The sequence below is a fragment of the Chenopodium quinoa genome, unplaced genomic scaffold (genome assembly GCF_001683475.1).
Source record: "Chenopodium quinoa cultivar QQ74 unplaced genomic scaffold, ASM168347v1, whole genome shotgun sequence".
NCBI lineage: Eukaryota > Viridiplantae > Streptophyta > Magnoliopsida > Caryophyllales > Amaranthaceae > Chenopodium > Chenopodium quinoa.
Genome location: NW_018743858.1, coordinates 2,294,506 through 2,309,984, shown reverse-complemented (window position 1 = coordinate 2,309,984; position 15,479 = coordinate 2,294,506). Strand labels below are relative to the sequence as shown.

The window sequence follows — 15,479 nt, the reverse complement described above, 5'->3', positions numbered from 1 at the left end:
CAATGGGGTCATCATGCGGGCCTTTTACCCCTCCCAGATATTCTTCTGTGATGACAATCTCTGGGAATGAACTTTTGGAAGCCCGTTCTTGATGAACGGAATTAACATCTAGCCGCCTGATATTATCTTTAGTGCCCCTGATAGTGGGGCCGCCTCCTGAGAAGCCACCTACAATTGTGTAGACGACTGCATCATCTGTATCAGAACTGTCGGCCTGTTGGTTCTTTTTGGCCGACTACTTGTTCTTTGAGGAAGTGTTCCCATTAGAATTCTTGACATAAGAGTCAAGGTCACCTTGTTCAGCCAGGCGGTCCAGATAGGGCATGAGACTGATGCATTCGTTGGTTTCATGACCAACGTCTTCGTGATAATGGCAGAATTTGTCTTGGTTCCGATTGCTCGCAGAACCCTTCATGGGGGCCGGCTTCTCCATTGAGATCCGGCCCTTGATTTCGTTGAGGATAGCTTGACTGTGCTTGCTGAATGCATACTTTGGGGAGTATGGTTTGAATTCTTTTTTCTTTTTCTGGGCCGGCTGTTTAGAAGAGTCGGCCGCCCAGACCTTTTTTCTCTTTTTATCGTCTTTATTGGCCGACTGCTTTGGTCGGTCTTCTTTTTTGTCAGACCTCCGTCCATCCGACTGCTTTCCAGTACTACAGAGATCAGTCACCTGTATATAGGCTTCTGCTTCAATCAAAGCTTCTTGAAGAGTCGCAACCCTCTTTCGAACTAGATCAAACTTGAAGGTCGACCCATCCTTGAGACCTCTGAAAAAGTCAGTGTAGGCTACCTCATCCGGCACTCCTTGAATCTGTATCCTCATCAGGTTGAACCGCCTGATGTATGAACGGAGCCCCTCCTTTTCACCCTGCTGAATCGTCCCTAAATCAAGGGTCGTCTTCTTTGCAGATATATTCATGGCAAAGTTGGAGGGGAATAAGTAAGCAAGCGTCCTGAAGTTGTTCACACAACCGGTCGGCAGGTTGCCGAACCATTGTTGTGCGATTCCTTTGAGAGTCGCTGGGAAACACTTGCACCAAGTGGGATCATCCAACCCTTGGAGGTACATTAGATTGGTGAACGCCATCAAATGGTCTTCAGGGTTAGTAGTGCCGTCATAGGCGCCTACTAGCACATTTTTAACTTTGGCCGGCTGAGCGGCCTCAGTAATTTCCTTGGAGAAGGCGGACGGCTGTTATCCAAGTCTTAGCAACCGTAGTTGCCAGTCCAAAGGCTGGACATTTTTTGCCGCCTGCCCTCCAAACAGAGGTGGCTGCAGAAAATATTGTTGTTGCGGTACATATGGCAATTTTTGTACCGCTTGGTTTTTATGAAATCCATACCAACAGGAGGTACCGCCTGTCTGACTCTCATGATTTGACTGAGTATACCTCATAGAGTTATTGTGCAAACTATCTTGGAAGTCTGAAGTGGAGGCCGACTCCGACAGTCGGTCATTCTTCTTCTGCTCTAGCAGTAGCCAAGCGTTTGAGTATGTTTTCTTTGACCCGTCCGCCTGTATATGACGAATGGGCTTTCTCTTCCCTGGTGAAGGAAAACGATACTTTTTCAAGTCAAGAATAGGCAACTCCCACTTCCTAGAGTTAGGGTGAGGAGTCGCCTCTCGACCTTGAACAGGCTTCCTTCTTCCTGAATGAGAAGGTTTTTTAGCCGACTACTCCTTAGAGAGAGCAGGCATCTTCTTATTGATCAACTCTTGGATCTCCACCTTGAACCCCCTCATGAAGGTCATGAGTTCATTTCTTGTAATGGGAGCAGACCCTTCTGCCACCTGTTGCTGGTCAGGCGGTGTACTGGCTGGATTACTGGGTCCAGCTTGGTGATCTACCCGTTCTTTCCTTTCGGTGTGACGGGTGCGTCGGGCCCTTAGGGTCCCGTCTGAGGCTGTGTGTGTTTCAACCTCAACCTCATCCTCAGTATCATGATCTGAGTAGACTTGAGGGTCGTCCAGTGGACGCCTCTCTTCTGGAGTCGGTACAGACGTTGATGCCATCTCAAAAGTACTCTCCCCACAGATGGCGCCAAAATGTTTCGGGTTTTTTTTTATGTCTTACGAGAGAGTTACAATTCCGAGACTAGAACTAGACGCCTGTACCTGCAAAACAAACGGAGGCTCCGAGTGGTTGGAGCTCCGCCTCCGACGGTCAAGTTAGTACTTGTTTAAGGAGTAATTAATGCGGAAAGAAGGTAAAGTGTTTTCTCTAGGTGAGAGTAATAAATGAGCATAACGTCCCCCTAATGAGGATTAATGAGGGTATTTATAACCTTGGGAAGCGTGCTAATCCTAGGTTTAGGTTAACCTAGGGCTGATTGGGCTTCCCTTGGAAGTTGGGCCTAGGTGGCCGGTTTTTCCATTTGGCATAGAGGATGCCACATGTCGTGACATAATAGGTCCATGGTGGACAAATAGGTGCGTGCCACGTGGCAGGCCCTGACAGGTCCAATTAGAGGATACTTGGCAGGACTTGATTGGCCCACGTGGCGCATTCTAATTGGTGGGAGCAAAATCCCTTAATCAGGTTTCATGGTAAAAAGTCTCCTGGCACCCCTCCATTCAATCTATCAGCCACACTTTGCTTCCATGGTGAGGCTTTTAGCTAATCACCATAGCGATTCTCCACCTTATTTTCTTCATTATAATCATCGCAATCCTTAAGCCCATGACCAAGTCTTCTGCAATGAAAACAAAATATTGGTGGTCTCTCGTATTTGACATCAAAATACTCTTCAATACCCGCACACATTTTGAATTTAACTTTCTGAATCAAAGCTTTTCTTGCATTCACCAGAATTCTCATTCTTACTGACTTGTTGATCCAATTAACCAAGAATTGTCCATCTTGATGAAGGTACTAAGTTTATTACCCACAGCCTACACATTCGTTTGGTTTAATCTCCCCTTGAAAGGAAGGGTATAAACCCTCAACTACATAGGGAATTCATGCAACTCCATCTCCGACGACTTTTTTTCCCTTCGCTTTCACCAAGGATCAATGCGTGCCTATCAAAATGCCATGGTCAACCTTCACACACGTTGTTTATCCCTCCAATGGTAAAATTGAAAAGCAAATACGTTCTTGCCACTGCTGCTAATATCAAGACCATGTTTAGGTTGCCAAATAGCCTTGATTGTGTTCATGAAAGCATTCATGTTTATGTTTCTATCCGTCCAGATTATGCCCACTAAACCTAGTTCAACTCTCGCCTCTTCTTCCTCCCATACAACCGCATCATCATTTACTTCATTGGTCTCATTCTTTTCAAAAGTCTATAACTCCTTATCATTAATATTCTCAATTGTAGAATTGTTACTAGTCACCAGAGCACCTTGTTCCTCATGAAATTCCAATGAGGAAGCCATAGTTACCGATCCCAAAAGCCCCAAAAGAGGAAACCCTAGACAAAACCCTCCCAAGGAAAACCTAAAGGGAACTACTACTTTTGCAATAATAGCATCTTCAATATTCTACAATTGTGGTTATCACTTATTTTATTAATTTCTCTATCTTCCATCTCTTTATGGTTATATATTTTCTCTCTCCTACTTTTACCCAACCCCACCACACAATCTCCCTCTTTCACTCAATGACCTAGCAAGTTGGCAATTGGAAATACTATTTCACTCAATGACCAAGCTTCATAACCTGGTTATTTCCACAACCAGGTTATTGCTTTTTTTTTCCCCAAAAATTTCTCTCTCTTCATTTTTAATTATTTTTTCTTATTCTCTCTCCTAATAACCACCCTTAATGGTTAACGGCTGGCTATGCTTTAAATGGATATCCGCTAACTCGATCCATCCATTTTTAATAAATGAATGAAAACCTGAACTAAATGGATGAGAAGCGAGTGATGATGGATGAAGCGGGTGATTGATCATATCGGATGTGGACGACACTCTAATTCACCCGCTAACCATCCATCCACCCGTTTAACCTATATTAAATTTTTTTTTTATCTAAGAGTTTTAATTAAAGAAATATCTGAAATGTTCAAAATTTACTTTTGTTTTGTTGCAAAATAATTTTTTCAAACAACATGTTATTGTTTACTACTAAAATAAAAATAAAAAAATTGTATAAATAACCGGAAATTAGAGTTTATGTGAATTTATTTCACTTTAAATATTCATCATTAATTACCCGATCCACCTGTTTTATCCGCATGCAAATGACGGACGGACGGATATGGATGATGACTGAAGCGGGTGACGGATGGATGTGGACGAAGCGATTGGAATAGTTTCCATTTGGGGATAGGGATGTCAATGGGACGAGAGGAGGGGCATATTCCCATCCCCATCCCCAACTAACATTCTCATCCCATCCCCATCCCCATCCTCGCAGCAGGTCCAAAATTCATCCTCGCCTCGACGGATCCAAAATGCATCCTAGCCCCGGTGGGTAGAATTCCAAAATCATCCTCACCTACCTCCACTTGGATATCCACACCCACATAACCCCACCCAAGACCCACCTATTACGATGTCCACGTGGCAGTAGAGTGGTAAAATCAAGTGAGTATGTGATATTAAGTCAACTCTTGTAAATGTAGAGTCTCTTGGGTCGCAGTTAGATAACTAGAAACAGTTAAGGAGGATAAATTTCCTTCGTTTATCGAACATGACACATGAGTAGCACATGAACTTAACAAAAGACGAATTCTAGATACATTATTCACACAATGTGTCTAGACAAGTTGGAGATAGTGCATCTAGGAACATAGGGCCTATTTATTTTGCATGCACATATGAGGACAACTTGGAGTTTTTCATTTGATATTTCTCTCTTTTAATGATACAGTGGTACATTTTTGTGTACTATTATGCATGTATAATATAAAGTATAAGTTGTCTAAATAGTAGTTTTTTATGTACTATTATGCATGTAGTGGTACTTTTTTCCATCATATTTTCTCCCAAAATACCTTCCACCTAGCGCATTTTCCACCAATGCTTGCTCATGTTCTCATTATTCACAAAAATGTCATCCTATTTGTTTATGAAGCATATAGGCCCTATGCGCCAATACTTCTCTAGTTGGAGAAATCATGGTTAGAAATCGTCTCCCAAAATTACAATAGAATATCTCAATAGAGGAGCATTCTTCTTCAATATACTTGTCTTCTTGTTATACAAATAAAGATGTAAATAGGCTATTCAATTAATTGAATTGTAACTTACCCATCTCATACACTCAATTTTCATACTCACTCCGTGTTTTAATAAGTGTTACACTTTGACCGACACATAGTTCTAAGCAATTTAATTGACTTAAATAAATAAGAGGTGAGTGGAGTAGATGGAGCATTACAAAATTGTATGTGGAAGATAGTGAGGTTAATACTTTATTGAAAAGTAATGAATGTGAGAGGAAAGATACAAAAAAAAAAAGTAGTAATGGATTTGGGTGAGGACCATGAAAGGAGAGAAATATAATATTAAAATGTATCTTTTTGCTAAAAAAAGAAGTATAACACTTATTAAAACACGACCACATTTGGTAATTTATTAAAACACGGAGGGAGTATAAACTGATATAGGCTCACCTAAAATCAATTTTGACATACCCATTGTCAAACATAGTTTTCAATGCTTTTCTCACATGGATATATGCCAAAATCAATATTTGGTGTACCTAAATCATTTCCGATGCTTATGTTTCTTTTCCCTTAATCTCTCTCTACACTCTGTTTTATTTTAATTTCCAGTCACCTTGCCAGTGTCAACTATTTCAGTATCAACTCGTCATAACATCTTAGACAAATAAATCCAACTAAGTTTCTCTTGAAATGGCATTTAATCATTGACACAGTCATTAACACCAATTGTTGGACAAATCGAGCACAACATAGCAAACTTTATCCAAAACACTTTATCAATTGGAATCCCCAAAACACTTTTTTAAAAGTGGAAATTTATAGAGGATGAGATGTAACACCTCCAAATCTCCCTCTGCGGAAATACCAGTATAATACGTATAATTATACCGTAGAGATAGATTTAGGAGTATTACCACCGCGTGATTACGCAAGGCTACTCGAAATACTTAACTTAATAACAAAACTTGGAGCGGAAAACTCAAATTTCTTTTGTTAATACTTATAAAAATAGTAACATTGTTATGAATACTCAAAATAAAGACAAAACCAACATTCCTAAACTAGGTGAAGCAAATCCCGAGACTCCCATATGCTCATTTATGACTCCACCTGAAATAGTCGAACCAAAATAAATAGGAAATGTGGATTAGCAAAATATGCTAAGTACAATAAGTGCAAGATAATGTAAACTCAATTTATTAGCAAACATGCTTTTAAAACCAATCCAATAATTCAAAACCAATTTTCAAACTTCTCAAAATAATTCCAATAACTCAATAATTTAATAATAATGATTTATAAAACCAATTCCTCTTTTTAGAACTCAATCCCTCTCCTAAGTGTGTAAACCCCCCCCCCCCAAGTTAGTATTTTATGTAGAAAGTCTATCCTTGAGGAAAGACTAGATCATACAAAGTTCATAGTCTTATCAACCAAATCTTCATAGTGGAATTAATATAATCATGCTTGTAAAGCGTTAATAAATAACTTAATAATTCAATAATTCCTCTTTGAATAAAATCAAGCTTTATAATAGGTTAACTCAAAACTCCGTTTTATTCAATTTAACATGCTTTAAAAATCAACTTTTTAATAAATACTTGAGAATTAAATCTCATTTTAATAACTTTTCAAAAATCAATAACTCTTCCTTTCGAGATCAAAACCTTTTATTTAGTTCAACAAGGTTTTTAAATCAATTCTTTTATTTAAACATGATAAGTGATTCAAACCATTCAAAACATGATATTAAAATCAATCCTTCAAATATATTTATTAAAAAAAAATATTAAAATCAATTCCTCCAAACATACTTTATTTTATAAATCATAATTCAAATCAATTTCATTCAATCACCAATAATATCATATAAAACATGCTATTCAAACCAATCACTTTCGAAGGTATCTAACCAACTAAACGTACCTTGTTTCCGAATCTCAATCAACACTTCGCACTTTCAAAGTTTAATCACGAATACAACCTTGCAATTAACATAACCATAAGGTTATCACAACATCTTTTGGTATAAAACCCAAATCTAATGTGCATGGACTATAAAACTCTATTAAAAATAATACTTTAATATATAATTATTGCTTTGAAATAGGTATTTATATTTTAGAAAACTAACCATGAAGAAAAAAAGGAATAAGATTAAAGAGAATTGAATTTGCGTTGAAAAGAATAGGTAGAACTTGCAGAGGCTATAACTCCTTCAATATAACTCTGAATTGGGTGATTCTTGAGTCTAACCTCAAGGAGTTTTTAATAGAAACAATTTTTTGTGAAATAGGAAAACCCCAAAACTGACCAGAAGTTCTCGAAAATTGGCTCCAAAAATATACGGGCTGATTTTCTTTTAGGAAAAAGAGGAGAAGAAAAGTAGTAAAAGGTTGAGGGAAAAGAAGAGTAAGAGAGAAGAGGAGAATTGAGTTTTGGTGTGAAGAATATGAGAGCTATGAGAGGGCATTTATTGGCTCATGAATGAAAGAATTAAGGCCAGATTCTGTAGAAAGAATTATGGTAAATTTAGTTTAAGGAATTACTTGGAAAAGAGAGTTAAAGAATTTAGGAAAGTCTAGTTTATGGTGATTAAGAAATGAAGAAATAAGGTAAGTTCTTGATGATGAAAGATAAAATGGTAGGTAGGCTTTACTTGGGGAATAATCAAGAAAGATTTAAGGTAAATAAATAAGATGATCAAATCTTTATGAGATGGGAAAAAGAAATTAAGGAATTAAGGAATTTAAGGAAGATAATTAAAATACAAAACAAACAAAATAATTTACCCAAAATTAACATAGGGTGGCTGAAAATATTGAGCCTATCCATGCTCATATTTTCGGACCTCAGTAGTTTTAGGGAAATATTTGCTAGATTTTAAAGATTAAAAATGATTGTGTGAATAATATATCTTGTAGAAAATAATTAATTAGAAAATATCAACTTAAAACTAACTTAATTAACTAAAAAATAAATAAGATTTTCTACACTTAGAAAACCCAAAATTATTAGCTAATTAATTGGGGTTTTCGGCCCTTTAAAATACAATTAGGAAATATAATTTTGTTTAATTAAAATATCCGAAATGTATATATATTTCGGTTTTTATTAAAATAATAAATAGATAATAAATCTTATCCAAAATCCAAAATAATAATTGAGTTTAAAAATGTTATTGGCGCCAAAATTCAAATATTATTTTGGCTCCGAAATTCAAATAGTAAAATAAATTACTAAAATACCTTTTTAGAAAATACTTATTAATTAATTAATTAGAACATACATCTCAAAAATACGGATATTACATGAGAACCTTCATTAATTGTTATTATGAGAGGATTTATATATAACCGTATGGGAAATTTGAAGAGGTAATCCTTTTCTTTTTTTCAAGAGGAAATTTCAAAGAGATAATCAAGCTTTAGTTGCTATAGAAGTTTGAGCTTGACAAGAGAACTATATTGTCATTTTGCATTCAACTTCACACTAATTAGGCTAAACGATGCACACAACTAGAGCGAAAGACAGTGAAAATGACATTGCATATTGGATGGATATAATTATTGAGAGGATCAATTTACATCGGTGATCTCAATATCACAAGTATACCATCATATAGCCTTCTCCAATTTTACACTCCTGAGTCAAAAACTCCGCAATAATTTTTGTACAACATCAAATCCCAAAAATAAATTAAAAAAAAAAAAAAAAAAGGGAGAGAGAAAGAAAAAAAATAATCTAGTGGACTTGATAAATATTCACCATTAAATTGTTGTATGATAACTTTCAACACTTCTCATTCTTTGATTGTAACACCTATTTTGGTTTTAAACCATTTGTAATCAAACAGACTAGCTAGGAAGATGTCTTCCTGCCTGAGTTAACCCCCTAATTTCATTATATAGACAATGACCATGTTTTTCGATCAATTATGCAAGCGATTGCAGCTTAAATGGCGGCCATCACCTGCCTTTAATGATGAGTTTTCGCACAGTATCCCGTTGTAATGCCTATAATCAGTCAAATGATGCTGATCCTCCCCATTTTCGGACTCTACTCTCTGCTTCATCCGCCTGCAAACCAAAAAATACAGCATGTAAGCTTAGCAGAACATAAATAGGGTGTGCACTTGTAACATTAGCACAAAACGATGAGCACTTGACACATTAGCACAAAATGATGATCACTTACTTCCTTTTTCCAATTTGTGAAAGCTGTAACAACTACCAAAACCACAGTTTGCAAACAAATTCCGCCAATCATTCCTCCCCAAACTCCCTACAATAAAACATCATGAGTTGCAAATATACAGATATTGTATCAGTAAAATTAGTGCGGTTATGAAACTGCAGTATTACCATTCCTCCGTATCCATATTTGAATCCAAGAATAATGCCAGCAGGGAGCCCAAAGAAATAGTAGCAGGCAATATTTATGTATGCAACAAGTGATTGCCATCCCGCTCCAATAGCAACTCCTAATGACAGAGGAGAATTCATAAAATCTAATAAGATACAAATTGCACTATACATTGAAACAAGAAAGGCAAACACAGAAGTGATGGAACCATAAATGAAGGCTCATAAACTTTAATCTACTTGCCTGATAGGACTGGTTGAAGGCTGTTGAGAAGAACTGTAAATGCCAATAAGATTGAAATCCTTGTAGTTTCCTTGGCTACAGCATCGCTTGCCGTAAAAAGGTAAGGGAACGTATCTCTAGTTGCAAGCACCACAAACATGGCAATAAATCCTATGGCTACTGAAGTTACAGAAACTACTGTTACTGAGATCTTCGCCTGTCTGTAATTACCAGCTCCAAGTTCATTGGATACTCTTACACTGTAATAAAAAACATGCAAACTCCCATAAATTCTGGTGTTCTTTTGACATTAAATAGAGATAACCTTAATTCAAAACTTGAATCGACATAATATGAATTCCAAGATTTATCATTCTAAATTTTTGGTTGGCAGTTTGGGCTTTGACAAAGGATATAGTACAGTTCCATAGTTACCTGATGGCAGCATTGAAACCAATTGCTATCATTGCATCCCAACCTTGTAGGTTCATGCTGCAAACATGAAAATTAAGGTAAGGCTTCACAAATCACGAACGTAAAAAAGGTAAACATGAAAATGGCATTAGTTGCCAGCTTGATGAATGATGATATGGTAAGGAAGACTAAAGTATTTAATATTAACCATCTGAAGGATAGAAGGTGCCATTAAAAAATCTTACCAAATGGAAATGGCATCAACAGGTATCAAGGGGTCGGGAAGAACACCGACAATAACCACTAGCACCATCAAGTACCAAAACTCCAAGCTGCATAGGCACATGCCAAAAGTCAAATTTAACATACACATGCATGAAAACTCAAATTTCTTCCTAAAAATGATGGCTTAATGCCAATTAACTTAGTTTAATGAATCATCGTGCCTGAATAAAAAATACTATGTACAAAGATTTGCTGAACTTTTCAAGCTCATGCGTGGCAGATGATATTACCCGTCTTTTGGGGTACAAAGACATTAGAGCTTAATGAGTAAAGTTTGAAAGACAGTATCAGATTAGGGAAAGGAATGAGATACCATAACATCACAGCTGATGCCAAGGAGAGCTGCACAAAACCCCATAAATCAGCAAATGCCAGCCATGAGAATCCACTCCAAGAACCATCTGACTTTGTGACGAAAATGTAGATAAGCTGCAAGATGACAATCAGCCACCATGACGCATTAAGCACAACAGCTGCGCCTGCCAAGCCCCAACCATATTTAAGCATAAATAGCCAACTGAATGTCACATGGATCACCAATACAATAGCGGACACCAATGCCATCACAAACACTTTCCTCTGTGCTTGCAAGAATTTTTGTATAGGGAAATGGAATGCATAGGCAAACAGTTGAGGTATCATCCAAAAAGCAAATTTCCCTACACTCAGAACTCTCCTTGTTAGTACATCATATTGCCATTAAAGAACTTTAATAAAATAAAATAATTAATAAAACTGGTTCAGAAATGATTCAGAATTGCAGCTGCTTAAGTTGTAATAAGCATTAAACAATATAAGGATACAGTGCAACAAAACTATGATTTTATTTAATTGTGTACTTGGTAATGTAATTACCAAAACAAGTATTAAGGTGGCCTTTTAAAAATGAATTTAATAACAGAATAACAAGAAATTAGGCCCTATTCACTTCACCTTATTCAAAAGTCATTTCAATTTTGTAAAAAATAAGTTCAGTCAGTAAAAATAAGTTTTAATCAATAAATATCAATAAGTATAAAAAAACAAATATTAACAATTATAAGTTTTAATCAGTAAAAATAAATAAATTTCAATAAAAACATTTTAAGTTATACAAAAATATTTTCAGATTAGTAGATAATGAAACTCAGTGTGATACACCCACCTAAGGTCCAGCCCATTCGGGTCTACACTCGGAGGCCCAAGGTCAAGGTCAATGGTCAAGAAGCGGCGATCGAGAAGGAAGGAGTGAAGAACATAAGTCAACAGCAACAAAGGGGAAGTGACAAAAACCATTAAGAAGAAGTTTAGGGAAGCAGGCAGTTGGTTTCACCTATGTCTAAGTATGGTTTGCCATTTTAGCCAAGTAGTCACATGTATTCTCTTTCACGTTAATTTTAGTCTTAGATGCTGGGAGAATAAGTATGTAGTAAAGTAGTATGTTGTTTTCATCCAGAAATTACTTTGGTGAGAGTAGTGGCCTCAAGCTACATGAGAGTTATAGCCTAAAACTATATTTATCTTCCATTAATCCTGTAATTGCAATATTAATCAAGTAATACTCAAGCATCTTCCTTAATTTGTGCCGTACTTAGTACAATTGTGTGCTGGAATCCGAGTTTATTACTCTCAGCTTTAGAAGGAACATTCATACAATATTTATCAGCTTCAGAGTCTCATTTTTATTAATTATTCTTAAGAAAGTATTTAACTTTTTATCTTTATTAATAGTTGGGAAATTGGCACCATAAAAAAAAATCCCCACAATAGTGTATACTAACTTCTAAGGTTTGTATTGTCTCAAAAAAAAACTTCTAAGGTTTGTACTTCTATATTCCAAATTAATATAGACTGCTATACTATATAGGAAAAATTGTCAAAAATTAAATAACGACCTAGGTCCCTTTCGAATCAGGTATATTTGGTTACATATCGTGTTTGAGTCTTAAGTTGTTAGGTGATTTAGGTCTAATCTGTTTCGGGTTGACTTCATGTTGGGTCACGTCGGTCATGGGTCACCACCTCTAAGGTCATTATCAGGTCGGTACAAGTCAGTTTTAGGCAGTTTCACGGGCCGGATAAGAAATTGGCAGATGTATTTCCAATTTTCTAAAGACCAATTACGGAGTATAATACATGGAAAATACAGGCTAACTATTAAGACCAATCTATTCCCGATTTTCTAAAGACCAATTACGGAGTATTGTTTTTTGAATGCATCATTTGAGATTTAACAATATTCACACATTAGAGTTGATATAATTTTTTAACTAATATACAATAAATAAATGGTATCATGTAATATATTGTTGGATTAATTACCATGTCTACTTTTAGAATATAATTTTTGTAAATTTTTTCACTAACATCTAACTAAAGATATTTATGGTCAATTTTACTAACATCTAACTAAAGATATTTATGGTCAATGTGTTGCCTCAGCAAATGTGGTAACCAAATTTTAGAATAAGGGCAAATTCAGAAGTATGAAAATATGAAACTTGAAGTTTAAAATAGGTAACAAAAAAACTGAAAACAAGCCGTCCATGGCAACCATATGAAAAATTGATTACAAAGTAAAAAAGTTGGATACATATAACAGTCATTATTATGAAAATGAAATTCCTGTCATATGTGAATAACTGAATATCCAGATCTTGCAACCTACCCTAATAATGGTCCCAACTCCCAATTTCAACAACCCATTTACAAACAGAAGTTCGATTACACAACAATTGTAGAAGCAAGTAGCAAATTAATCCACGTTTTTGCTTAACACCCCAATATTATTACACGTTTATAAGTCAATGAACCACCAATTTCATACGCCAAAAGATTCTTGTAATAATGCATATTAATGCAATTTCTAGATCAATAGTGCAATTTTCTATTAATGAATCAATGCACGTTACCTAATTTATCTTATTGATTAATTATTTTTCTTTATAATATTTGTTTATGTTTATCTAGGTAGGTTAGCTGCTGATAATGTTGTTTACATTTAAAATATCTTCCAAATCACACTAAATCTTGGATTCATACCAAATAATTTTTACTTCATAGTTTACGCACTTGTAGAGTTGATCAAAACAAACCTAACATGAAAGCACGACGACTAAAATTGCTTAATTATACCCAAACATGACACAAACATGACTCAACTTGATCCAAACTTGATTTGTAACATTTATTACCGTGTTATATTATGACTTTTAGTGTGAACGAGAAATGAAACCAAACACGAACATGAATACATGACCCATTAACCTGAACTACAAGTTCGGCTAATTTCTAAGAACAGAAGCAATAGCAAAGACACAATACTAACCGGCAGCTTGAGAGATTTCGGGCGTATTCCCGCAAAGTTGAAGAAGGTAAGGAGAGTAAGTATAAAGTGGGGTGAGCAAACAAGCAGTAGCTAGTAAAATAACCCATGATCTCTGCATATAAATCCCCATCATCTTGAGCCTCCCCGCGCCATATGCTTGCCCACATAATGTCTCCAATGCGCTTCCCATTCCGAGCTGCAATCATACAATTCGATCTTACGATCAACATTTTATATGTGCATTTCCTAAACAAAATGGACTATAACACTTTCGAATCCAATATACACAATTACATTTTACTCGCTACATTGTTAACCGAATTACATTATCAGCGTGACTATTGAGTTATCACCGAAAAATGAGTAAAAAAGACTGTTAACTTTTCAACGATGATCCAAACCCGCCTAATGGTGGGTCCAAATTAGCAATTAAAAGCTGAAGAAATTCATTGCCTTCCCATTTGAAATAGAAATAGGAATAGATGAAAAAAGAAAAAAGGATCATTTTTTAAATCATTGCATATTAGCAAATGTAACATTTTCAAACCACCATTTTACACATGACCAAAAAGTAAAGCAAATCAAATTTCAACAAAACTTCTAACATAATCAAACCAAACCCAGAAATTAATTAAAAAATAAAAATAAAAACCCAGTAACAAATAAAAAACTCCCCAAAAAGAAAGAACCAAAAAAAAAGTTAATCAAACTCGTACTTTGAGAAAGGAATCATAGCTTAAATCTGTGCAAAATTACAGCACAAAAGATAAATTCATCAACCAATTAGAAGAGGAGAGAGAAAATTAACCATAACACCGAAGCCAAGACCGGAGATGACAGAGTTTTCGACGGAGAAAGCGGCGAGCTCAAGGTCTCCGACAAGGCCAGCAAAAGTCTGGGTGAGAGCACCCATTGAGTATTGGCACACGGCCGTGAAGATTGCTGGTCCAGCAATTTCCCATAAGTTTCTAGATTCGTCACTGAATTCTTTTACTAAGCTTAATTTCTTCTTCTTCTGGTTTTCTACTTCTAAACCCAACAATGGCTTTTCATCTTCTACTTTTGCTTTCTGCATATTTTTTGGTCAACTTTTCTCGGGTTCGGTTTGGTACGGTTCGATTTGCGGGTTTTTTTAAAAGGAATGATGGTAGTGTAAAAACAAATTGTAGGAGAATAAAAGGGTTTGATGGGGTCAAGAAAATGGGTTCATTAAAGAGTTGAATAAGTATTTGGAAGATTGTCAGAAAATTTGAATTGAAAAATGAGAAATGTATAACGTGAAAGGGAGCAGGTAAGCTAGCTCCGTAGCTGCAGTATAGTGAGTTGGGATGAGCAAACTGGTACTGGTCAAAATTTTAGGATCTGGACTCGGAATTGGTTGGAATCGGGTTCTAAAATTCGGAATTGGAATTGAAATTACTTTTACCGGATCCTAAAATATAGGAATTGAAATTAGAATTGTCGGGTACCGGTTCCGGTTCCGGATACCGACTTATGTACATAATTGTTAAAACTTAATACAAATTATAATTCTTTTTTTAATCCATTTTCATTTTTTGCATTTAATACTTACATTTATATATGTATGAAGCTATTTTATATATGTTAGATTTTAATAATATATTTTTTTTTATTTTACTAACTACATTCATTCATCATATTTTTGTTTTTAAAATATATTTAATTTAATATATTTTGGGTAATCGGATATCCAACCGGTTTCAGGTCCAAAAAAATGAGAATTGGAATTGGAACCGGTTGCAAC

The 15,479-nt window shown here is 35.7% G+C and overlaps 1 protein-coding gene across 1 annotated transcript; it reads right to left on the bottom strand.

Annotated features, from left to right (window-relative positions):
- Positions 1–8,650: 8,650 nt before the first annotated feature.
- On the bottom strand, positions 8,651–15,187 carry LOC110686396 (protein DETOXIFICATION 33-like). Its single transcript, XM_021863005.1, has 9 exons — positions 14,523–15,187; positions 13,715–13,910; positions 10,721–11,066; positions 10,368–10,454; positions 10,144–10,200; positions 9,730–9,968; positions 9,486–9,604; positions 9,319–9,405; positions 8,651–9,200 (listed from the first exon to the last, which is right to left on the bottom strand). The coding sequence occupies exons 1-9, from the start codon at positions 14,787–14,789 to the stop codon at positions 9,144–9,146; spliced, it is 1,455 nt and encodes a 484-aa protein (XP_021718697.1). The 5' UTR covers positions 14,790–15,187; the 3' UTR covers positions 8,651–9,143.
- Between the last annotated feature and the right edge of the window lie 292 nt (positions 15,188–15,479).